The sequence below is a fragment of the Sturnus vulgaris genome, chromosome 2 (genome assembly GCF_052056855.1).
Source record: "Sturnus vulgaris isolate bStuVul1 chromosome 2, bStuVul1.hap1, whole genome shotgun sequence".
Lineage (NCBI taxonomy): Eukaryota > Metazoa > Chordata > Aves > Passeriformes > Sturnidae > Sturnus > Sturnus vulgaris.
This window is the reverse complement of record NC_142244.1, coordinates 74,061,281-74,085,747: the sequence shown is the minus strand read 5'-3', so window position 1 is coordinate 74,085,747 and position 24,467 is coordinate 74,061,281. Positions and strand designations below refer to the sequence as shown.

Below are 24,467 nucleotides of genomic sequence, written 5' to 3'. Positions count from 1 at the left end.
TAAATCTTACCCTGTTTATCAGTCTTCTAAACATGCCCATTACAGTGGTTTCTAAATCCATAACTATACCTACACATTTCTGATATTGGAAATGTAGATAGTGTAAAAGAATTTTAAACAGGTGTGAGGGTTTTATTATTTTTGGCTTGTTTAAATAGCCATTTTTAATTTTAGGTTGAGAAATACATGGCCATTCTTAAAAATGGCATTGGAAGCTTTGAAATCTGAAAAGAAGAGCTGCATAAAAGAAACATATGTTTTTGAGATATGTAGTCAACGGTTCCAAGTCTCCAAGAGTCAATAAGGCTTACTTACTGCGTAAGTAAAGAATCCATTATTTATAAATGATGGACCCTGGCCTCTGATCCTATTCCTTACACATTTCGCTTACTGCGAAGCCTGTAGAATGGAACACATCCATCACAGTTCTCCTTATGGCAAAGTCAAAGCTGAAAGAGACTGAGAAAAAGAGGAAGGTCTAGTGGAATGCAAGTGTACATGTCAATATAAATTCATACAGGACAGTATTTAGAGGTAAGTGAACTTGCTTCTTCAAGTATCTTCACATGTGAACTCTAACAGTGGATAACTCAGAGCAGCCACAATGCTATCTTGTCTTTTGAAGGATTTCAGATCTCCAGCTCTGAAATTCGCTAATAGCATAGAGCAGTTATACACATTGCACGACCTATACCAAGAAGTAGAGTGTTGTGGTGGGGTAGGCTTATCTAGTGGGTTGATATTTTCTGGCTGATGCTCCTGGCCCTGGGTAGGGATATTCCTGGATATTTATTCAGTTCCACTCTCTGCTGCCATGGTTTTGGCTACACCATACAACTGTACATTTCTGATCTGGGATCTATCATTGATTCTGTCTCAATTTGATAGAAGCCTACCTGTCTCCTTTATGCACTGTCAACTATGAATCTCAATGAAACACTTTCACGATTCACACTGTATCACTTAAAAACCTTACCCCACAGCATTCAGTTTCAGTAATTTCAATGGCTACTAGAGTGTAAGAGAAGAGTGCATAGGTAGTAAGAGCTTGTACATGAATATGCTTATCATGAATGCTTTTGAAGTGAATCACCTCAGTGGGAGTGAAGTGCAGTAACTGTATGAAACTAAAGTAAAAAATAACTTTCAAGGAACATTCTTTACATCCTAGACACTACTGGGCATTTAGTCTATGGGACCACACTAGAAATACTTTGAAGAAAAGTCTCTGAAATAAACAGGGCAGGCAACATATCCTTACAGCTGTTTTGTTTTTCAGATTTGTTTGTATTAGATTGATATCCTTATTTAGACATAGCCCTTGCTTGCCTTTACATTTACATGGTTTCATGGTACTTAATTTCTTTCAGTCTTATAATTTATCAGGGACAACTGTAAGAGTATTTTTTATCAGAAATTCTGAAGAATATTGACAAATTGGAGCATTGTTGTATATCTGCATAAATATGCACTTGAACATTCAGACATACAATTTTGGATTAATACTATTTTTTTTTCTTTTTTATAGGACCAGGTTAAACAGAACTTCTGTATTTTCCCTGGAGAAAAGTGAACTGACATTTCAGAGTTTTCCAAAATGAGCTGTTTCTCTTTCCTTTCACCCCATAAAGTTCAGAGGTTTTGAGGCCAGAACAATGAGATTAAGTGTTCTTAAACTAGAAGACAGGTTAGGTCACATCTGTACATAATCTACAAGGTCCTGCGAGGCTGCTACACGAGCATTTTGGGAAAGGAACTTAAAAATCTTCCATCTCTTTGTCCCTGGTACCTGTTAGATAATCAGAAAAGAAAATAAATCAAAATGCTATTTCTTAATGGAAAACCATTTCACTGGCAAACTGTCATCAGTTCTGTCTCAGTGCTCTATTTCTGTTTCTGCCCAGATGTATTTGCGAAATTCATCTCCCTTGTGTATATTGACATGACAGGGCATCGGGGCTCCAATGAAGCAGTAACTGAGTATCATGTCAGTAATTTGACAGATCAAGGACTCTCCAAGGACTTTGTAATGAAGAGTGTGCCATTCATTTTTCTCTCACATATGCATGCTCATATTAGATTGTTCAAACTTTCTCTGTAGTCTCTCTTAGTAATGATGTTAGGGGAATTCAGTTTATCCTGTGTAGATTTCAGCTTGTCATTATAATTAAGATTTGTCTGCATCAGGTACAATTTCAGATAAAATAATATAATAATTTGTGTTAGAGATTGAAACAATTTTTCTAAGCAGTGTTTCTTTTAAAAATAACCCAAATTATTAATGTATCAAGTTGTCTTTACATATAATAAATAATTTAACCTATGTCGAGGGAAACATGCAACTTTAAACAATAAGTCTAACATTCAGCTGAACTCTGCCCTTCCTTTTAAGCAGGCAAACTTACTTCATTAAAAATTGCTATCAAAAGCTGTCACTTCAGGGATTTTGCCACAATCAAAGGCAGAATTTATCCCTCAGTTCGTAACTCTGATGCACCTCTGATGTGATGTTGAACTGCCAGTACCTCTGTGGGTGCAGGAGTATGCATTTCTAAGCAGTCATACAGCACAGGCAGTATGAGACACAACCAATGCCATAACTTACTGTGGTCTTGTCCACCCTACAGGCCAATTCCCAAAATAGAAGCTTTCCATCCTTCATAAGTTTGTGCTTTTCACAGTTACTCATTTGAAAGTTCCAGCTCATAGGATTCAGACCTTGCAGTAAAATTGCTAGCCCAAGTTCATTACAAGTTTTTTTATGTCACACATTTTAGGGCAATCATAGCCTCGCGGAATTTAATTTTCACTGAACTGAGTATCTGCTTCCTTGCTCTTAATGTATGAAGAGGAATGGCTGTTGGCTTCCAGATATTCTAACACATTAGCTTAGTTTTGCAATAAAAACATGGATATTCTCCTAAGACTTTTAAATATTGTGAAAGATGCAGTACAAAAATATGACTATAATGCTGTTGCCCTAAAATATGTAGTAAAATATACATTAAAAAACAGTAAGACATTGTTATATTAATCCTATGCAATGTCCTTACTTAATTAGTATGTTTTAAATAAATATTTTCTTTAAAGGTATAATGATGATTCTGTGAAGCTAACATTTATTGTGCATGTAAACAGAGCTGTTAAAATTTATATATATGTGTGTATATATATAATATATATAAAACCCTTACAAAACAATTAACCTCTCCTAATATTCTGCTGTTTTTGAGATTTTTTTCCTCACTTCTCATTTCTCTGTGGCACACACAGTGTAATCATGGCTCCTTCATCTTCAGGATTTAATTTGAAAATTTAATACTTACACCAATTTTCTCTTGGGAAGAAGGGAGAATTCTGGTATGGTTTGAGATTCTCCTACAGTGTAGTTATACGTTGTTCACAGTGTCCCTGAGTCTCCTCTCTCTTGCATAAATGGTATGTTCCTAATATTTTCTGACATTGTACAAGGAATCTATAATGTCAAGGAGACTAAGCAATTTTAGAGTGAGGAGATTTAATGTGAAAGCTTCTTGGAAAAGTGACTACATGCATCCAAGGCCAGAATGATTGATGAGAAGAGGTATTAGATTGTCTAATATTTTTAAATGTGTGGTATGCTATTAGTAAGGACTTGGCATATCAACAGCAAAGAGGGTTATAGGGATTTGAAGATCTATTAGTCAGATTTGGATCTTCTTCCCCAAAAGGAATATAATGAGAACATAAACTATGCACAAAACTATCTTATAAGATTGCTGGCTCTCTATGTGTATGGAAGGAATTGTCTTCTAAAAAATATATCTGTATCATATTTGCATAGATTTTGACAGCTGGAGGAGCTACATGGGTGGCTGCTGTGACAACCTGGCCTTGAACCCTTCCAGAGATGAAGAATCCACAACTACTCTGGGTGACCTGTTTCAATGTCTCACTAATCTCACAATAAAGATTTCCTTTCTGATATCTATTCTCATCCTACTCTACTTCAGTTTAAAGCTTTTCCCTTTTGCCCTATTCTTACATGCACATATAAAATGTCCCTCCTCATCTTTCTTGTTGGCCACTTTTGGTACTGGAATACTCCTATAAGGTCTTCCCAGAGGCTTCTCTTCTCCAGAGTGAACAACCTCAGCTCTCTCAGCCTCTTGTGTTGTAGTATAGTGTTTTCTTCATAATCTTATTTTTTTATTTTTTTAAACAGACTGACAGAATCAATGGTTTTCACAGACTTTAGCTTGACTTAGGCTGTACGTCCTACACTTTTCAAACTTATGCTTTCAATCCTACACCTCAGCTTTTTTTCTACAGTTCTTTAACCATGTAAAAAGAACAAGAATACATAATTTTTAAGAGCTATAAAAGAAAAGATTGTATTCTGAGATATGCTGTCAAGAGATGTTCCGCTGTGACCCTTGAGTTATGCTAATTTGATTTAATTTTTTGTTTGGTTAGGGTTTTTTTTCAGTTCTTAAAACTTTTTATGAGAAATTAAATGCAGCTTTCAATAATTTCTTTAGAAACAGAGATGCATTTTTCTCAGAAAGTAAATATGAACAATACAGCATACTACCTACAAAGGGAAAATTATTTTTCCAGCAGATTCTTACAAAAATGTGACAGAAGTCTGGCTGCTGTTCATACAATTTCTTACATTCGCCCTTCTTTATTACTTTAATTATACCAATCAATGACATGGAAACATTGAACAAATGCTTAACTTCAGAAACTCTTTCTTAAGCATGGAATATTAATAGAAGTCCAGTATTGCCAATGATTGTTTGTCACTATTGTTTGAGTACTTCATGGCAAATGCAGTAATTTGTCAATTTTTTGACAACAAGAAACCAAAATGAATTTAATGAAGACCAGTCTTAATATATGTATCTCTAGGACTCTATACATATAGATCTAAGGAAAGTGAAAGAAATTAATTTAAAGAACACAGTGAAAAGCAGAATCTAAGAATTTATATGCTTTAGTAATTACCATTCACAGGTAAAAATGTTCTGCACATAGATCAAATTAAGTAACTAAGATATGTGGGCTTGATGCTTATTTTTGATACATTTGTTAAAGATCAGCTACTTCCTAAGGCCAGTTGATAAATAAAAATGATTGAAGATTTTGTAACATTTCTGACACTATACTCCACAAAATTAAATTTATTAAATTAATTTTTCCTTGAGTTGTCAGCATATGTATTTAAATTGTCTGAAACTTGCAAAGGATAAAATTAATTTCTTAAAATAGGTATGAAATTGTGTCCACTGAGGTTCTACAGCACCACCGTTATTAGATTTAGTTTTAGTTAACTTGTTATTCAGGCAGAACTGGAAATAAAATCACATACTGTTAAATTGGTTGAGTCTTACAAGGTCATTGATGCAAATTTAAGGGGTTTAGAGATATCGTAAATATGAGTAGAAACAGCAAAATGAGATTAAAACTTGGAGAGGAGGGATAATATTACCGGGGGGAAATTAAAAGAAGGACAGATTGTTCTGCTGAGGTTTCATGGGCCTGGTCAACAGCAGCTGAACATGAGCCAGCAGAGTGCCCAGGTGTTCAAGAAGGCCAACAGCATCCTAGCCTGTATCAGCAGCAGTGTGCCTAGCAGGACCGGGACAGTGCTTGTCACTGAAGGGGTCACCTCAAATCCTGTGTTCTGAGCCCTGCTCTGCAAGAAAAACATTGAGGTACTGGAGAAAGTCCAGAGAAAGGCATAAAAGCTGGTAAAGGGTCAGGGGCTCATGTCCTATGAGGAGGGGCTGAGGGAAATGGAGATGGCTAGCGTGGGGAAAAGGAGGGATATTTATCTATTGGGATAGAATTCTTCACTGATGGGGTGGTGAGGCATTGAAACAGGTTGATTCACCATATCTGAAAGAGTTTAAAAAACATGTGAATGTGGCAGTGAGAGACGTGAGTTACTGGTGAACATTGTAGTGCTGGGTTAATGGGTAGCCTCCATGATCTTAAGGGTATTTTCCAACATTAATGATTCTATGATTTTATAATTGTAATAGTGGCCAATTTTGGGCATTAGACTCTTTGGGTTGTTCAGAAGACTTGAAAAATAAACTAAGGGGCTAGGGAAACTAATTTATTACAGGACTATAAGGATTAATAATGTATATTTCCAAGCAAGCCTGAAGATCAGCCCTTGAGGTTTTTTATATATTTGCTGTGCTGTTTATTCATGTAATTGTTTTACAGGAAGTGGAAAACAAAGGACACATCTTGACTTCAATTACGTTCTCATTGTGCAATATACCTTTTTATATATCACTAAACATATCTTGGACTAGCAGTATTAACTGAATGACCATGAATGATTAAACAGTGACAAAAGAATGAGATTATCTGTGGAATTTTATGTGCAAGTTGTGGTTAAGATGTCTGCTTATCACATGACCTATGGGACAACATCTATTATCAACATGGAAATGTTGGTATAAGATGTTGTATTATAACTCATGTGAGAAAGAACTTCAGGAACTTGAGGAAATGGTCTCAAGAGAGGTTTAGATTAGATATCTGGGAAAAAAATCATAGACAGAGTTGCAAAGCACTAAAACAAACTGCCCCAGAAAATGTTGGAGTCAACATCCCTGGAAGTGTTGAAAAAACGTGTGGATATGGTATGTGAAGACAGGGTTTAATGGTGAACAAGCTGGTGATGTTAGTTTGATGGTTGGACTCAATGATTGTAAAAATCTTCTGCAACCTTAATGATTCCATGAGTCTGTGAACACTGCTACTCTCTTTCACAACTAGATGTTGTTCATAATTGCAGCTATGCATGTGATTTTGAGTAAATATCTTTATGCAAATACATTTGAAAAAAAATCTATTTGTATTAATTTTTTTTAATAAATTAAAAAAGAAGTATATAACCTATTGGATAATCATCTTCAAGAAGTGTCCATTAAGAATAATGAGACTCCACTGTCCCTCCACATACTTTGTATACCCAAGCAGACAAAGAGAAAGGTAGTCTGAAACCACTGGTCAGTGAAAATGACAATGCATGTGAGAGAAACCAAAAGATTAAAAATTTGCTCCTCTTGGCCTCTTCACTTCCAACTAGAGAAATTGTTACGCAATACCTGAAGATATTTTTTATTTTTATTTTATTTTTAAATGTTTTTCAGAAAATTTGAAAGAGCAGGTAAAACAGAGCATCCTACAAAATTGAACAAAACATTTAAGAGCTTGCCAAATGCAGCTATTCAGACTATTTTCAGCAATAGATTGAGGCTGTAGGCAGACACCACATCAGTTACTGGATTTTATATTCTTTCTTCCACATGAACTTTCTCCATTTTCTCCAAAGACCGCTAAGACTCAGATTAGGTTTTAACCACAGACTTCAATTTCAAGGAAGGCATTTTTGACAAGCAGAGTGGTGAAAGAGCGTTATACTATGTCATTTCTAGAATAACCCTCTTCAGAGAGGAAAAAGTGCACCACATCACTGGTGTGGATCTCGATCTTACAAATGGGCAGCTGGTGTCAGAGAGTGTCTCTGACTGACAGTGTCTGACTTTTTGGCATATTTTTTTTTTTTCCTTTATGGAACAATGCAAAGCCAGAATGACTATTGTTCCAGAATGTGCAGTGGGAAGCTGAACAGAGGAGAGGAGAGTTAGAACAAGGAACTGGAGCTGGGAGATCCATGGCAATAGAGAAATTTCTGTGAAGAACAGTGAACAGGTAAGTCAAACCACAGAGATCACAAGAAAGAACCGTCTGACAAAGTAAAGAAAACAGTGTCTGCTGCGACAGAAAAGTAATGGCTTGTCTGAAACTGAGGCAGGAAGTGGAATGTACCTGCAATGATGCAGTCAGCAGGGGCAGATTGCTTATAATGCTTTTTATAGTCTTACATAGCCACTTCAACAGTTCTCTATTTTAGAAAATAAAGTCTAGTCTTGAAAATTCAGCTTAAGAAGTATAGGCAGGTGTTGCAGTGAGTTGTCAAGGTTACTGAATTTGTTGCTAGGAGTTCGATGTTAGAGCTGAGCTTTCCATCCTCTTAAAGTTCTGGAGCTATTTGTGCGTTTCTCTCTCCAGACAGTTGCCTTCATGGTAGCCCTCACCCTGGCACATGAAACAAAGGGTTATGATTTTGTCCAGCAGGGAAGTCCTTGGTCTGTCAGCCTATTGTGACAGGCAGCAGCCACAGAGCTGCAAATACAAAAAGACATTCGCTACTCAATTGGCAATGACATAAATATCACAGATTGTGGTCTTGTAATAGAAAAAATTGAATTTTTTAGGCTATACTTTGGAGGAAAAATTACTTTCAACTTACTCTTAATTAGGAGTACAATCACATAAGAAAAGCCTTCAAGATCATCTGACAAAGGTTGAACATATTTTACATGGATCAAAAGTTATCAGGGAAAAAAAATAAGAGAGAGAAATAATTCATCTTTGTAATCTGCCTTCAGCAACTCAACTGGAGTGGTAAATGTTTGTACTAGAATAACAGGGTTGCAAATGGAAACCCTGCTTTTATGAATTCTGATGTATTCCCAGAGACTCTCAAAATTATACTCCTGTCATAAGAGCTTGGATTTTAGAAAGTTTCTTTCAAAGACTTCATTTTTCTTTTTTTTCCTTCATTTTGTCTTTTATCCCTTTTTAATCTTTTTTCCGCCTACACTTTCTCCCCACCCCTGAAGCCTTCTTTGAGCTTTAACATAAAATGAAATTGAGTAAAGGAACTCAATGCAAAGCCTTGCTTTAATCTCTTTTCAGCTGTTACAACCTATTACAAGTTTAAAGTGAAAAATTCAAATCTATGGTGAAAGACTGGGAAACTTCTTACATTTACAGGTTACATCAAATTCTGTCATTGATTCCCACCATCATCACCAATCTGTGTAACTTAAGATCTGATCTCTGGTGTTCATAAGGCTTTCATTAGAGACAAGTTTTGGATAATGAAGAAAATCAAATGGTATTCTTCACATATATTCCACAAATTTGGTTGACAATTTTTAAAAGTATGTGTATGCTTAGCTGTTATCTCCCATGCCATCACCAGCAAAATCAATCATCCTGCATGTTGCTTATTTCTGACCTCAGATTTTCAACAGCTCTCGTGTCTGGTAATAAGGTAAATTCAAAGAGAACATCTCTTAATCATTCCTGGTAACTTGCCACACTGCCTGCCTGCTCCAGTCTTGAATCATTCTGTGAGAAGCTGCAAGAAGCTTCTTCCCCCATGCCAGACAAAGCCAAGACCTGCTGCTGGCCAAGGCTGAGCCAATCAGGAATGATAGTAACACCTCTGTGATAACATATTTAAGAAGGAGGAAAAGATATAGTGCAGTTTTAATGGTGGTCAGAGAAGAGTGGATTGTGAATACGTGAGAAGAGCAGCTCTGCAGACACCAAGGTCAGTGAAGAAGGAGGGAGAGGAGGTGCTCCAGGTGCTGGAGATGAGATTCCTCTGAAGCCTGTGGTGACGACCGTGGTGAAGCATCTGTGGCACTGCAGCCCATGGAGGAGAGCCTTGCTGGAGCAATTGGCTTCCCAAAGAAGGCACTGAACCTGTGAGAAGCCTGTGCTGGAGAAGGCTCCTGTCAGGCACCTGAAGACCTGTTAAGAGAGGAGCCCACACTAGAGCAAATTTCTTGACAATACTTGTGACCTTGTGGGGGACCCATCCTGGAGCAGGCTGTGCCTGAAAGATTGCACCCCATGGAAAAGTGAACTATGCTGGCAGTATGGGGAGAGCTGCTGCCCATGGGATGGACTCATGCTGGAAAAGTTTGTGGAGGACTGTGTGCTGTGGGAGGAATCCCACACTGGAGTGGGGCAAGGACTGTACCTTGAACAGTAGTAGAAGCAACATGTGATGAAATTATTTTAATCCTCATTCCCATTGCTGTTGGGGAAGAAGATAGAACCTGGGTAAGAGGGAGGGGTAGGGTAAAGTTGCTTTTAAGAATTATTTTATTTCTCATTATCCTTCTCTGCTTTTGGTTAGTAATTGTCCTAGTTTAGGACAAATTTGGGAGGAAACTTCTGAATGAGGTCCTTTTAGGAAAAAAAGAAAAGATTCCAAGCAGTCTCTCCCCCAGTCGACTCCAGGGAGAAAAAAAAAAAAAAGAGAAAAAAAATTGAAGAGAAGTGGAAAAAAGAAAAACTGTTTGTTTAACAGGCAACACACTTTCCAGCACAAAAATGAACAATATCAAACAGCAAAACCTTTTGCCGTTCTGAAGAGATGGCAGATTTAGAAGAGTTCTCTCCGTGGCTGCCCGGCTCACTCTGCTCTCAGTCCCTCCTGTGCTGAGGAATGCCCAGGCCCAGGCCAGGCCCGGGGGGCCACAGGTGTGAGCTCCCGGTGCTCTGCTGGGTTTTCAGTCCAGAGCAGGTTCAAACAGTTCCAGGAAAACAGAAAAAGGAAAAAAAAAAATCCAGGGGGCTTTTCTGCCTCAGCTAGCCAGAAAACTAACCAAGAGCAAAGGAGAGCTCTCTCTCTCTGTCCACCGCAGACAACACAGTCCGAGTGCAGGAATGTGGGGGAGCCCGAGCAGTCTCTGATAACAAACTCTGCATTTCTTCTTCCCCCTCTTCACTCCTGGAACCAGTCTTAAAGTTGCAGAATTTAATATTAAACACCAACAGAACAGACTATTTGGGGATATAGGCATCATACAGTCACTCCAACACAGTAATGAATTCACTTATTTTTCTCAGTTTGAATCTGTTTTGCCCATGATGGTATTCGGTGTGTGACCTTTCCTGACCTTTATCTCAACTCATGAACGTTTGTTATAAGTTTCTTCCCTGTCCTGCTGAGAAGGGGAACAATAGAAAGGCTTTTGGTGGGTCCAGCATGGGTCAACCCACTACAGAGATATACTGAGGGAATGACAGATTTCTAGCTACCAAGAATTCCTTTCATAAAGAGTGATTGCCTTTTCTACTTGCAAGTGTGTATAATTTCACTTAATACCTCAGTTTTTTCAGTTGTTACAAGAGAAGCAGCAAAATTATATACCTTGGAAGGGGCATATGGACGTGTCCAACTCCATAGGGACAATTTTGAAGTTAGTTCAAGCTTCAGAATTAGATCAAGTTACTCACTCTGCTGTCCACTTGAATTTTGAATTGATGCAACTGAGTATAGGTATTCCACAACTTCTGTGAAACTCTTTTACCATACTTGGCTAACTACCATACTTTTAAAAATGAATATATATCTTAATATCTGACTGTGTTTTTTCTTTCTGGAACTTGTATCTGTTGCTTTTCTTCTTTTGCATCTACTTCCCATTAGACATTTGTAGGCAGTGTAAGATCCTGCTGTAACTTTCTCCTCTTAAGTTCGAAAAATCCATTTGTGTCAATTTCTCATTACAAATGAGGACCTCCAGCTCTCTAAAGATCTGAGACTCTCTCCATCAGACTTCCTCCTGTTTGCTGATATCTTTCTCACGCAGGCTAGGCCCCAAAAGGGACACAGTGCTCCATATGGATTCTCAAAAGTGCTGCATTGATTGGAATAACCACTCAATCTGCTGTCTATATTCTCAGTGGTACAGCCCAGTATGCAATTTGCTGCATGGTCCATACTTCTATTCAACTGGTTGTACAGCAGGACCCCAATGCTATTTTCTGCAGAATGGCTTTCTGTGCAGCTCCCACTCTAGATGTACTGTTGCACAGGTTTATTCCATTAACCCTGAGGGCACTGCAAGTGACTGACTACCAGCTATACTTCAAACCATTGACCCTGCCCTTTGAGCCCAGGCCATTCAGTGCATTTTCCACATAGTTTACAGTTTTGCTCTGTGTCTTACAGTACTTCCATGCTGTTGCTAGCTGAACAATTCATGGTTGCTAAGGAATGTGCTTCTCTCAGTGGGAAGCAGCATAATCACTTTTCTTTATTCTCTTTTATTACAGCAGCCTATTTGGTCATGCTGTTTTTCTCTTGACATCTTCTGAGATGTACTTGTCCTTGTCTGCTTACCTTTGACAACAGGAGTTGGGACTTCATAAAGAAGAAGATGTAATTATTTTTCTCTCTCATGTTTTGTCACTATATTGTGAAAAATAACCTTTTTTCATAAAACTGAAGATACACATCTCCAGTTTTTCACTGCGTGAAATGAAGTTGGTGATCAGAGATTCTATTGCCTACTGAGTTGAGTGATAAAGGTTGTTCTTTAAGCGAGGAAAAAACCCAGGGATAATGGTCAGTGCTACTGTCTTAAACATAAGGCTATGATGGCCAGCTGTAACTGAATATATCTTAATTCTGTGAAGAAGTATGATTTCTGATTTCTGATAGTGTTCACACAAACCTGGGGCCAAAGTCTTAGACAGAAAGAGGCAGATCAAGAAGAATCAGTAGTGCTTTGGACACATTGCAAGCACCATTATTGTTGGGTGATACTTAGTCGGTATCACTCCAAACATGTTAAATTATTTCTTCATTTAAATTGAGCAGAATCTGATGAACTTGTCTTTATCCTGAAAGAGGAGTAACTGAATTTTTACAAAATCTTTGCAAGGTCATCTCCTAGTCTGATAGGAATGATAATCAGTTATTTTGCATACTGCTCCATTTAGTTAAAATTCACCAAATGCATTTTTGATTCTCATTCAAGAATTTGTTCTAGGTCCTTGTGTACTTGAAATTTCCATGGATTTTTTTTTTTACACTACTGAGGAGAGATTGAAAGAGAATTTGCACGTAGTATAGAGCTATCCAAAGTCTCTATGATGAGATATTTTGGAAGAGGGTATTCCTTAGCTTGGAAGGATTTATTAGTTTTACAAGATCCTCAGGGTGGGCATACTGGGACATGATGGGATTGATGTAACTAGAGTGTTGCATCAACCCATTTTCAAGGTGTAGGATACACTTACATTCTCAGAGAAAGAGAAAAATTCCATAAGGTAGCAATGACATTTAAAAGCAGCTTCTTTGTTTGTTTTAAACACTCTATTTTCTTCATTTGTCAGTGTCTTTCAAAGTGAAGAGTCTTTCAAAGACAGGAACTAGAAGAGGTTGCAGTTTTCTTCTCTCACTAGAATCTAGTCATTGTTCTGGAAATCCCTGTCATGAAAAAGATTAAATTCCATTTTCTAAATCAGAAAGTCTCATCTACTCTGCCATGGAAACTCTGTATTATTCTGGAACTATATCCTTGACAGACTAAAGAGCTGGTAAATTTCCTTGCTCTATGGACAAGATGTCCTCCCAGCTCTACCTTCCATCAGAATCTGTTCTCCTAAAAGGAGGATGAATTTTCCTGAAACTGAGTAATGACACAATCAAGAGCAGTGTTTGATTGATACTGTTTCTCTTTCCTACTTACAGAATTGCTCAGCTCATGATAATTTTGGTCGCTTTATGAGGGTTTTTTTTTAATTCTGCTATTAATTATAAAATGAAAAAGGATTTGGAGGTGACACACCTGATTTCAAAAAGGTATAAGGAAAAATTACGTTTCAAATATTATAGTCATGGTAGTTCATACGAAAGAAAATGAAAAACAGAAAAAAAAAACCAAAACAAAAAGAAAAACAGCAAAAGACCCCCATCCATAAATAGAAACCTGAACCATCAAACCCAACAGACTAATAATGGTGAGAAAGAGAGGAAATAGAAAAAAAGAGTGACATAGAGATGAAAATGGAAACATGAAGTTTTAATCTGCTAATTATTCAGAAATCATTCAGTTGACCCGTCAAAAAAAGAATGTTTTTAACAGACAGAAGAAAAATCTGATCTGAATTTAGTGGTAGCCATATTTTCAGTAGGAGGATGGACTAGATACAAATTTTCAATCTGAATGATTCTGCAATTCCATGACTTGTGGTATTTATAAATATTCAAACAGAAGATGACTCCCAGTTACATGGAAAATCATTAACCTGAAAGATCAAGAAATACCATAATCAGAAAATATTTCAGAGCAAGAAAGCAAATGATAGTAGAGAGGAATAGGAATGATGTGGTTTCAAATCTTTTTACCTTTGGGAGAGATCTGTACTTAAGCACCACCTACTTTCTGACCTCACTAAAAACCTCATTGCATTCCAAGAATAATGTAAAGATCATGGCTATGTGCTTAGTCAAATGGATAATGCAGTTGAAACATCAAGTTACATTGTTGAAACAGAAGGCATAAAATCCATTTTAGTAAAAAGGCAGAAAAGAAATGCACACTGTTTTATCATTGGCAGTGTCAACAGATGGTATAAAATTACCGCCTTATGTGTTCTTGATACATAAAACAATGCCAAAGGAACAGCTGCCTACTGGAATAGTTGTTGAGTGTCAAACCCAGGATGAATATCTACAAATTTAGTGAAGGATTGCCTGAATATCATTTGGGGTAGGATACGTCTGCTACTAAGAGAAACAGGAATGCTTGTCCTAGAAGCATTCAAAGATTATCTGTTGTCAGCAGTGAAGATAGCTGCTAGGGAAGGGAACTATGATCTTGTCACACTGGGAGGAAAGATGCTACAGATCCTTTATACAATATATCATTCTGTTTTTATAGTCAAAATGGATTGTGGCATCAGGTCGTGCTTTAACCTCTTCAAGGGAAATGAAAGTGCCTTGTGCCAAATAGTTTTGTCATTGGATTAAAAGGAAGACATTAGACAAATTATATAAGAAAGGCTATTTTTCAAATCCCATAGATGGAACTGAAGATAACTTTTATGAATTAGAAGAAGTAATAGAGAATGATGAAGACATTGGAACTGACAAAAAACGTTGAAGTTTACGATCACAACATGTGAGATAATGAAGAATTGTGGCAAGTAAACCCTTAAAAGCAATAGTAATAAAATATGAGGGAAGAAATAAACTGGCTTCATGGTCAGTCATTAATAAAAAGTATATTTCTGTTAGTACAGGGTAACAGATAGCTAATAAAACATTTCTGTTCATTACCATTTTTTTCAGGAGTTGATAGAGTTAGCACGGTGCACTTTATGTTGCACTACTCTATAGCAGTGGGCCATAAAAATACAATGTGACAAATTCTATGCTAGCATTTCTAGAAACAAATTCATTATCTTATGACATGAGGGTTCCACATCATGAGACATGTATTTTCTCCAACATTTATCCTACGATTTTTGTGACTGTTTTAGGAAATATATACATAAGATTGTTTTATAAAATTAATTATTTTTTTTTTCTCCTAACTGCATTATTTAATGTTTGGCAGATAACTTTGTTTCCGTGTAAACTAATGTACAGCATAGATCAATGGAAACCTGCCCAAAGGTTAGAGATCTGTCATGCTGACATAAAATATAAACTGTTTGGCACTGTGGAAATAAGTTCTAAATACATTTCTTCAAAATTTTTTGTTGTTTCTGTTTTGGTTTAGGTTTTTTAAAATTTTCTTATGTTCATATTATATAATCAAGCTCCAATATCACTCAATAAATACAGTTCAAAGTGTTCTGAATTTGGAAAAACAATACATAGAATAATATAATCATAGAATGGATTGGGTTTGAAGAAACCTTAAAGATTGTCTAATTCCAATCCCCCCCACCTCCATGAGCAGAAATATCTTCCACTAGACCAGGTTGCTCAGAGCCCCATCCAACCTGGTCTTGACCTCTCCCAGGGTCAGGGAATTCACAACTTCTCTTGGAAACTTATTCCAATGCCTCACCACCCTCACAGCAAAGAATTTCTTCCTTATGTCTGATTAAAACCTACTCTCCTTCAGTTCAAACTCAATGTCCAGTCCCTACCTGCCCTTGTAAAAAGTCTCTCTCTGTTTTTCCTGGAAGGTGATGGCAAGGCCTTGTTAGAGCTGCCTTCTCTCCAGACTGAACATCCCCAACTCTCTCAGCCTGTCTGCAGACAAGAGGTGTTGCATGATCATCTCCATCAGCCTCCTCCAGACTCTCTCCAACAGCTCTGTGTTTTGCTTATGTTGGGAACCCCAACAGCTTCATATAATCCAGGTAGGTTGTCACCTGGAGCAGACCAGAGCAAAAGCATTACTTCCCTTAAATTAAAATCAACTCCCCAACATAAAAAAAAAAAAAAAAAAAAATATTACTGCAATTATGAGCTAATTGCATGATAGTCTTGATTTATCTGTTAGTTATTTGCAGGATTTCAGGATTTATATATTTTTTTCTATAAATAGTTTTCTCAAGTTTCTTTCATGTGAATTTTCCCAGTGCTGGTTTTGAGACTCTGTATACACCTCTCTTTCATCTTCCAAATTAAATGTTTATTTGAGACACTTCATTTAAACTGCTTTGATTTTCTTTTTATTCTCAGTTGTTTCAGTTAAAAAATTAATCATGCAGTCATAACTACGATGTCTTCTCTGGCAGCACTTTTCTCATTTGTGCTCTAGTGTGGTGATGGAGGGTAGATTAAATTAAAATGAAAAAGGCAAACAAGCAAATTGCAGTTTTCCAATGCACAACAGAAGCATGGTGTAATAGATGGGTGAGACAAAGAGAGAATGCTTAGGAGAAACCTTAAGCTATAATCATAATATTTAGAGCGAATTTTGCTCTGTAAAGGCAGAGCATAACATTCACTGAAATGAAAAGACCTTGTTTTTAGTATAGGTGATGTGAATATTTCATCTGCAGTTGTTATTCAAATAATATATATATTTATCAAAAAAAAATAAAAGGGAAAGAGAGAAGAATTTTGTCAAAAGAGAAAACTGTTTTGATAATAAAGACTTGTTACTTCTGCAATAATGGCTATGATTAAAGTTCAGTATGTTCTAAACAGCCTGGAAGATCTGGCTTCCTCACATTCATTTAATGTGCTTTGATTTGTGGTTATTTTTGTTGTTTTGTTGGGGGATGTTTTCATGCTGCATTAAAAACCCAGGGAGAAGGAAAAAAATTAACTTAGAGAGCAGCTTTTGAATTGTACTAATTTGTCAGCTGTCATAATTTTCTCCTATGTTCATCTCCCTTTGTTCAAACAGCCAGTCTTTACCTGATTAAAACCAGCATCCCTCCAGCTATATTTTCATTTTGTTTTGTATCCTTCCCCATGTTTATGCAAAACAACTTTTTTTTACTTTATTTAAATAATAACCTGATTATGTTCTGAGAGATGTGGGATCATTTTTTTCTATACTGATTGACCTGTCTCTAAGACAACAACCTAATAAGATATCAGATGTGTTATCACTTCTTTAATGCAGATAGAGAAGCACATATTAAAGGTATTAGCTCATATACTCAGAAGTATCTGTGAGGACTGTGGTCAGCTTTTGCAGGAACTCAGTTCTATTTCAACTGAGTATTATTTCATAGACTCAAGTCAGGCATGGGATTTGGTGACAGTTGTTATTTGGATAAGTACAGACTAGATATTTGGACAGACTCTTTTCCTCTGTAGATGGTAAATGTTCTTCAAGGTAGCAAAAAAGCTGGATTAATTTTGGGTTCTTGGATTTTGTCTTCATTCATCTTAAAATTATTGCAGTTATTTTATCTTAACTACTGCAAAGCTACTTCCTTATCAGCTTGACTTAAATATTGTCTTCTAGAGCCACACTAGTTCTATGGATGGTTGTATTGTCAGAATGTCCAGTCAGCCTTATCTGGATATTTTCTCACTAAATTTAGCATTCCAAAATCCCCATGTCTGGAAAAAAAAGTAAGGCATACATATTATTGAATCACAGATTTTGTGCTCTGCACCAAACAGCAGCAGTCAAGTGCAAGACTACTTGAGAGGGGCTGTAAGCAGCCCTGATGATTGGTTTGATATGATGTGGTATTATTGTATGACATGATGTGAGATGAGTTCCTTCTCCAAGTGATAGAGGAGCCAGTAAGGAGAAGTGTTATACTGGACTTCCTTCTCACCAAACAAGAGGGGCTGGTGTGCAATGTTCAACCTTGGTTGCAGTAACCATGAAAGGATAGAGTTCAAGATCCTTAGGGCAGAAAGGAGGGCACACCTTGGTGTCAGGAGGGGAGATTTTATCGGCTTCTGGGCTCCTCTTGGTATAATACCATGTAATAAAGCCCTAAAGGGAAGAGGGGTCCAGGAAAGCTGGGTTCAGGATCACCTCTTCCTGGCTAGGAAGTGATGCATTCCATTGAAGAGGAAGCTGGGTAGAAATGACAGGAGGCCTACATGAATGAACAAGGAGATCCTCAACAAGGAGGAGCACAAAAACACGCATGCAAAAAGGAAGCCTATATGAAGGTAGAAGCAGTGAGAAGTACTGAGAAATTGCCTGAGCAGCAAGTGATCAAGGCAGGAGAGCTAAAGCCCTGATAGAATTCCATCTTGAAGGGATGTTAACAGCAATAAGAAAAGTTTCTGTAGATATGTTGGCGATAAAAGAAAGACTAGGGAAAATGTGGCCCTTCTCCGGAAGGAAATATAGGACCTGATTACCTGACTTATGGAGAAGGCTGAAGTGCTTAATGAGTTTTTTGTCTGTCATCACCAGGAAGTGCTCCAGCCACAACACCTGAGAAGGCAAAGGCAAGGACTCGGAGAATGATGAACTAACCATTGTAGAAGAAGACCGGGTCTGAGACCATCTAAGGGACCTGAAGTTAAATGCGTCCATAGGACCAGTTGAGATACATCTGCAGGTCCTAAGGGAACTGTCAAAGGAAGCAACTAGGCCATTATCCATCATGTTTGAGAAATTGTTACAGTCCAGTGGAGTTTCCACTGATTAGAAGAAGGAAAACTTGAGCCAAATTTTTAAAAAGTAAAATAAGGGCACCTGGGAACCTATAGGTTTTCTCACCTCTGTAAGTCATGGAGCAGATCCTCCTGGAAGCTATTCAAAGGCACATGGAAAAGAAGGAGGTGATTGGTGACATGGCTTCGATAAGAGCAAATAATGCCTTATGGTCTTCTATGACAGTGTTATAGAGTTGGTGGATGAGAAAAGAGCCACTGATGCCATCCATCTACCTGGAATTGTGCAAAGCACAATACTGGCTGTATTCCAAAAACATTACGATATCAAGGAATGGATCCAGTCCATTCCTCCATCTTATCTCAGTCTCTAATCTATTAGAGACTGAGATAAGCACCAACAATTTCATAACAGATTAAATATGCCTTTTAATTCAGCAATAGTTCTTAATTTGGAGGTAATGTTGTAGAAATCTCAGTGTAAAATATTTAAAATCAGCTCATTGTTGAAACAATATATAATTTTATTTACAATAATTTAGTTTTCTTCAGAACTGATTGTTTAAATCTTCTATGAATATTGGCCATACTGACAGAGAGGAAATTAAAACTAATGTTCTACCAACTTTTTCCCTCTGAAATTTTCTAGAGTGCCACCTGAATGGTACTCTGGAAGTTGTTTTTTATCCTAGCTTTATTTTATATATTGGCTTAAAATTTTCTGCAGCCTAAATTCAAGAGGGACAAATCTTTTATTGTAGTTTTCTGAATGCACTGTAACTTGAATTTTTTTCTGTTATTTATAACATGATTTATTAGGTGTTTGTATTCTCACCTTCAAATAACATTTTTGACCCTATTGCATGATTCCACATTTATCATCTGTCAGCAGAACTGCAGCTGTGTACAGTATTGCATTTTTTGTCCTTAATATTGAAACATATTGTGGATCAAGATTTGCTACTGAAGTTCAGTAATACATGAAAACATATTGGCATACATACTAATTTTAATTTCAAGAGATGAAATGCTGATTTCCAGACTGATGCATCCAAAGTAGTAAGAGAAGTTGTACTTCTTGCTGGTTGATTTATGATGATTCACAGATAATTGATACCAAATTGAATATAGAATAAATTAACTTCAGTATAGTTTCTAATTGTCTCAATTGATGTTGGTTCACACTATTGCTGTAAGTATTCAAAGAAAACACAGTGTCTGGAAGAGGTCAGTGCATGTTTTTATACAAATATTTTAAGTCCATATGTTCTCATTTTGAGAAAAAACAAACATGACAAAGATGGTATAATGAAATTTCAAAATGATCGTATTGTCACCTTTAAACTTGCAGAGTTTTTTTTTTTAATAAATAAAATGTGAAAATTTTTTTAAGATTTTTTTTTTGCATTTTAAAATAGTTTAATTTTCAAACTGTCTGCTCAGAATTTTCTTATAAAGCAAGCCTGTGCAAACTTACTCTTTGTAAATATTCCTCCAGCCTTAGGATAAATAGCTCTTCAGCTACATCTTTACATCTCTCTGCCACTGATAAAACAATTTTCTTTTAATCTGGGTTTCATTTAACAAAATCATCTGAAAATTAAGACAAGTCCATACTACTTTATATGTATTTACAAGGTTGGATTCTAAACCATTAAACTGTAGGGGAAAAAGAAGAAAAGAACAGAATAAGTTCTTCAGACTTCCAGTTCAGAAGAAATAAGCACAAATCATTTAGATTTGCAGCAGAAATGACAGAAAGTGTACTAAACCACCTTTACCTCACATATTCCTAATGTTGTGATAAACCTGTTCATTCTGGGCACCTTTTCAAATATATCTTAAATACACGATAGTTCATATGAATTAATATTTTACTGTTTTCTGCCATTTCAATAGAAGAAAGCCCCAAATTCTCAATTGAAAAAAGTTGTACTTCTGAAGTTTTTCTTCCATGTTTGTGTAAATTATATAATTTTGTGTCTCTAATCCATATTACATGTCACAGTCTCAGAATCTCCGGGACAGAAACAAATGCTAAAACACTTGTAATTTTAATGAAATTAAATGAATTAGACACGAAGGTTTATATAACATGTAGAAAGATATCAAAGTTTTCTTTTGTATAGGAACTGAACAAACCCCATATCTTTCATAAGACAAAAACAATGCATGAATTGATATTTTGTGGACAAAAGTTGAAATGTTTAATTTTTGGTCTCAACTGTAAAGAAATAAGGCTAAATATTTGTGTTAATTAGCATAATATGTCAGAATTTCATCCATAACAAAACCTGGGAAATTTTACCCAAATACTAGTTTAAAATTTTTGCTCCAGTCAGATTCTTCTTCATTACATGCTTACTATCCTATGAAATTCTACACTGAAATTAGAGCCTAAATATTGTAAAAATACAATTTGGCTTCAAGTTGTAAGAACTTTTTGGAAAACTGCTCTGTTGGAAAGTGTTTAGGAGATTTTCAGGTGAAAAAGCATTTAACTACTATAATGTAGTGAATTAGGAGGATATTGTGCAATATCTGTGCGTTTTTATCTCACCTGAGAAATGAGGACAGGCCTGAGAAAAATTCCAATCTATTCTATGTATCAGTAAGTTTTCAAATGAGTATGTGGTTTTTCAAAATTTTTCTTTTCCATCTGTAAGTACATATAAGCCTGTCTACTTCTTAATTAAAGAGAGCAATGAAGTGAATGTCGTATCAGGAGCTAGATATTAGATTGCAGTATTTTAAAATAGTTCACTGAGTTTGCTTGTCTTAAAGCAAATTTCTGCGGTAGATATTGCTTCCTAAATCTCATCTGCGTTAGAAATCCATAAAATCTTCTATCTATTCAACATTCTGCTTCAGTTTATTTAAATGGATCCTGCAATTTCAGAAGCTTTCACTTTTTTCATAAATCATGTAATTTAAACAAATAATTTACATCTGTAAATATACTACAGTAAAACATTTTGAGTAATTTTCTGGGTATATAAATAATATTTGCTAAGTTCAAGTCAACAAGATATTGGCTCTAGCATGAGATACAGAAATCATGTTCTCAGTGGAGTAAAGTTCTGTGTCAAATCATCTCCATTGCAAGTCACCTGCTTTTCTCATTATTCTCATTACTTCCTCTCTCTTACAGTACTTTGTTTTCTCCCTTAGTCTTTCTCCACTTACCACCACGCACAAAGATCTGACAGCAGCTGGACAGAAGGTTAAAGATTGTAAAGCTGTGTACTTAATGGCCAAGAGAGAAAAAAAAAAAAAAAAAAAAAAAAAGGCAAAAGCTGATTTCAAACCAAAGCATTCCCTCGGTGGTACACTTAACTTGGATCTATTACACCTACCCAGCTGGCAGTTTTAAGAAACTTCAAGAAGCTTATTAGCTTCTTTGGCATATCTGCCCTTTTTGAAACTTGACTGGACCAGATCCCTTAAAACTTCTCATGAAGAATTAGTAACAAGTGTATCTTTTCCATGGATAAACAGCTGAATACTTGTTATAATAGAATTTATCTGAAGATAATTACATCTTTGATATAGAATCAGTTTGATTATGATTAAAATGATGATTAAAAGGAAGTCAAAGAAAAATATTTTTTTTTTTATTTTTATTGAGGCTACCTATATTGATACATACTACTTTATGAGAAATTTTGAAAAATATTTTCAGAGAGGTCATCTGAAGTGACAAATAGGAACATTTTTTCTCCTATTTGTGCCATTGACTGATGACAACAAAGATTTGCTGTATAAGAATACCTCATTCCTATAAAAGGTTTTGGATGAACTCCAAATAACTAGTCTTTTTTACATAGTAAGATTAACATGCACATCCACACACAAAGTCCTAGAATTCATAAAATAATTTTACATGATTTATGGGGGGTCTTTACATAGGCAATAGCCCACAGTGAATGAGGTGAGAGTGTTGATGAATGGTGTCACAGATTTAACACTTGGTTGTAATTTGTGTCTGGGAATTTGCGACTTTTAGGTTTATATTGCTAACTAAAGTACTTCCATATTTAGTATGAAGAATTCACTTTTGGAATAGGTAAAAAAATAATTTTTCAACCAAGCCTGATGAGTTTGAATAAACATAAATTGTGAAAATACAAGGTATTTCTTCTCCCAAAAACTCTTCTGAATAACTTCTGCAGTGGTCACGTAACAATTAATTCAGCTGAGTATTAGGGAGACAGTAATTTCTGGGGTAAATTCCGGTATCTGATTATATTTATTTGTTTTGCCAGATAGTAGCTCATAAATAAGATACAGTTTTGTTGACCTGACATTCTCTAATAAAAGTACTTTACAGTAAACAAGCAAAGAAAAAAGAGAAATAAAAAATTACTTTTTCCCAAGTGTATGTATTTTCTTTGTAAAAACCAAAGCAACATCAAATTTCACCTATTTCACATGCATGTACATGTTTTAAGATAAACAGGTTGGGATCTAGTAGGTTTTTTATTAGAAGTAGATGATTTGGGTTTTGCTGTTACTAAGACTAGTAGTTTCCCCCAGATACAGGATAGAAAGGTCTGTTTTTCATACTGTTACTTTGAAGTTTAAATTTAAAATCATAATTATCTTAACAACATTTGCATTTTTGTACCACGTGTTTGCATTCAGCATATTTTGCAGGAAATACTGTTTTCTGTTAAGGGGGGAGGGGGGAGAGAAGAGATTAAAAAGGCTGATCGTTTCAGTCAAACGTACATTGCTGAAGCTTTTTTCTTAAGGAAAATCACTATGCAGGTATAATGAATTGGTAGCTCTTTTGCTAGTATTGTTAGCTCTTATTTGCCAGCATTTCTGCCCCTTTTATATTTTTATTTTTAAAAAAACTGTTATCTAACTTTAAGGGAATGCATATGAAGAAAGTTTAACAACAAACAGCAAGTATCATATGTCCCTGTTCAACACATGTTGCAGCTAGTACTGGCACATCATAAGCAAAACAAAGCACAGACATTTTGAACAGTTCATGATGACAGTGATGTAGTTACTACACGAAAAAAATGTTTTGAGGGATGATCTGCTGCAGTGGAGATGATGCCTAGGGGAGGATGTTCACCTGGACACCCCATCACTTCTACTGGCAGCTGACTGATGGGGAAAGTTCTCCTTTTCTCTTCCTCTCTTGCCCTTATGTGCTCTCCCCCTCTGCCTACAGCTCTATCTTGTGTTTTGAAAATGCTGAAAAGTAACTTTTAGTGGTGGAGTGGGTATATGACAAGAGTTATCAAACACTCTAATCTGTCTTTTGTGAACTTAACATAATTTGTGAAATATTTCTCTTTCATATCAATAGAATTATAAAATCTGCTGAGATGGAAGGGACCCACAAGGATTATCATGGCCAACTTCTGGCTCCAAAAATCACATCATGTACCTGAGAGAATTGTCCAAACACTTCTTGAACTCTGTCAGGCTGGTGCTGTGACGACTTCTCTGGGGAACCTCTTCAGGTGCCCAGCCACCCTCTGGGTGAAAAACTTTTTCCTAATATCCAACCTAAGACTCCCCTGACTCAGCTTCACACTGTTCCCCCGGGTTCTGTCACTGGTCACCACAGAGCAGAGATCAGTGCCTGCCCCTCCCGTTCCCCTCATGAGGAAGTTGCAGATTGCAGTGAGGTCTCTCCTCCGTCTCCTCCAGGCTGAACAGACCAAGTGACCTCAGCTGCTCCTCATACGTTTCTCCTCCAGGTCTTTCACCACCTCCGTGACCCTTCTCTGGATGCTCTTTAATAGCTTAATATCTTCTTTACCCCATAGCA

General features: G+C 36.4%; 1 protein-coding gene across 4 annotated transcripts in view; it reads left to right on the top strand.

Annotated features, from left to right (window-relative positions):
• The window catches only part of LOC148224854 (uncharacterized), an 88,372-nt gene extending 65,323 nt beyond the window's left edge, over positions 1-23,049 (top strand). Inside the window, exons 4-7 of one of the 4 annotated variants that reach the window (XR_015801558.1) lie at positions 175-318; positions 1,529-7,719; positions 15,808-15,984; positions 18,471-23,049. Coding sequence is in view for 1 of the 4 variants with exons in the window: in XM_088159813.1 (XP_088015939.1) it covers positions 175-304 (130 nt within the window). In the remaining 3 variants the exon portion in view is untranslated. Of the gene's footprint in view, positions 1-174; positions 535-1,528; positions 7,720-15,807; positions 15,985-18,470 lie in introns of those variants that run through there. The other 3 variants (XR_015801557.1, XR_015801556.1, XM_088159813.1) reach the window with 3 other exon arrangements.
• The last annotated feature ends 1,418 nt before the right edge of the window (positions 23,050-24,467 follow it).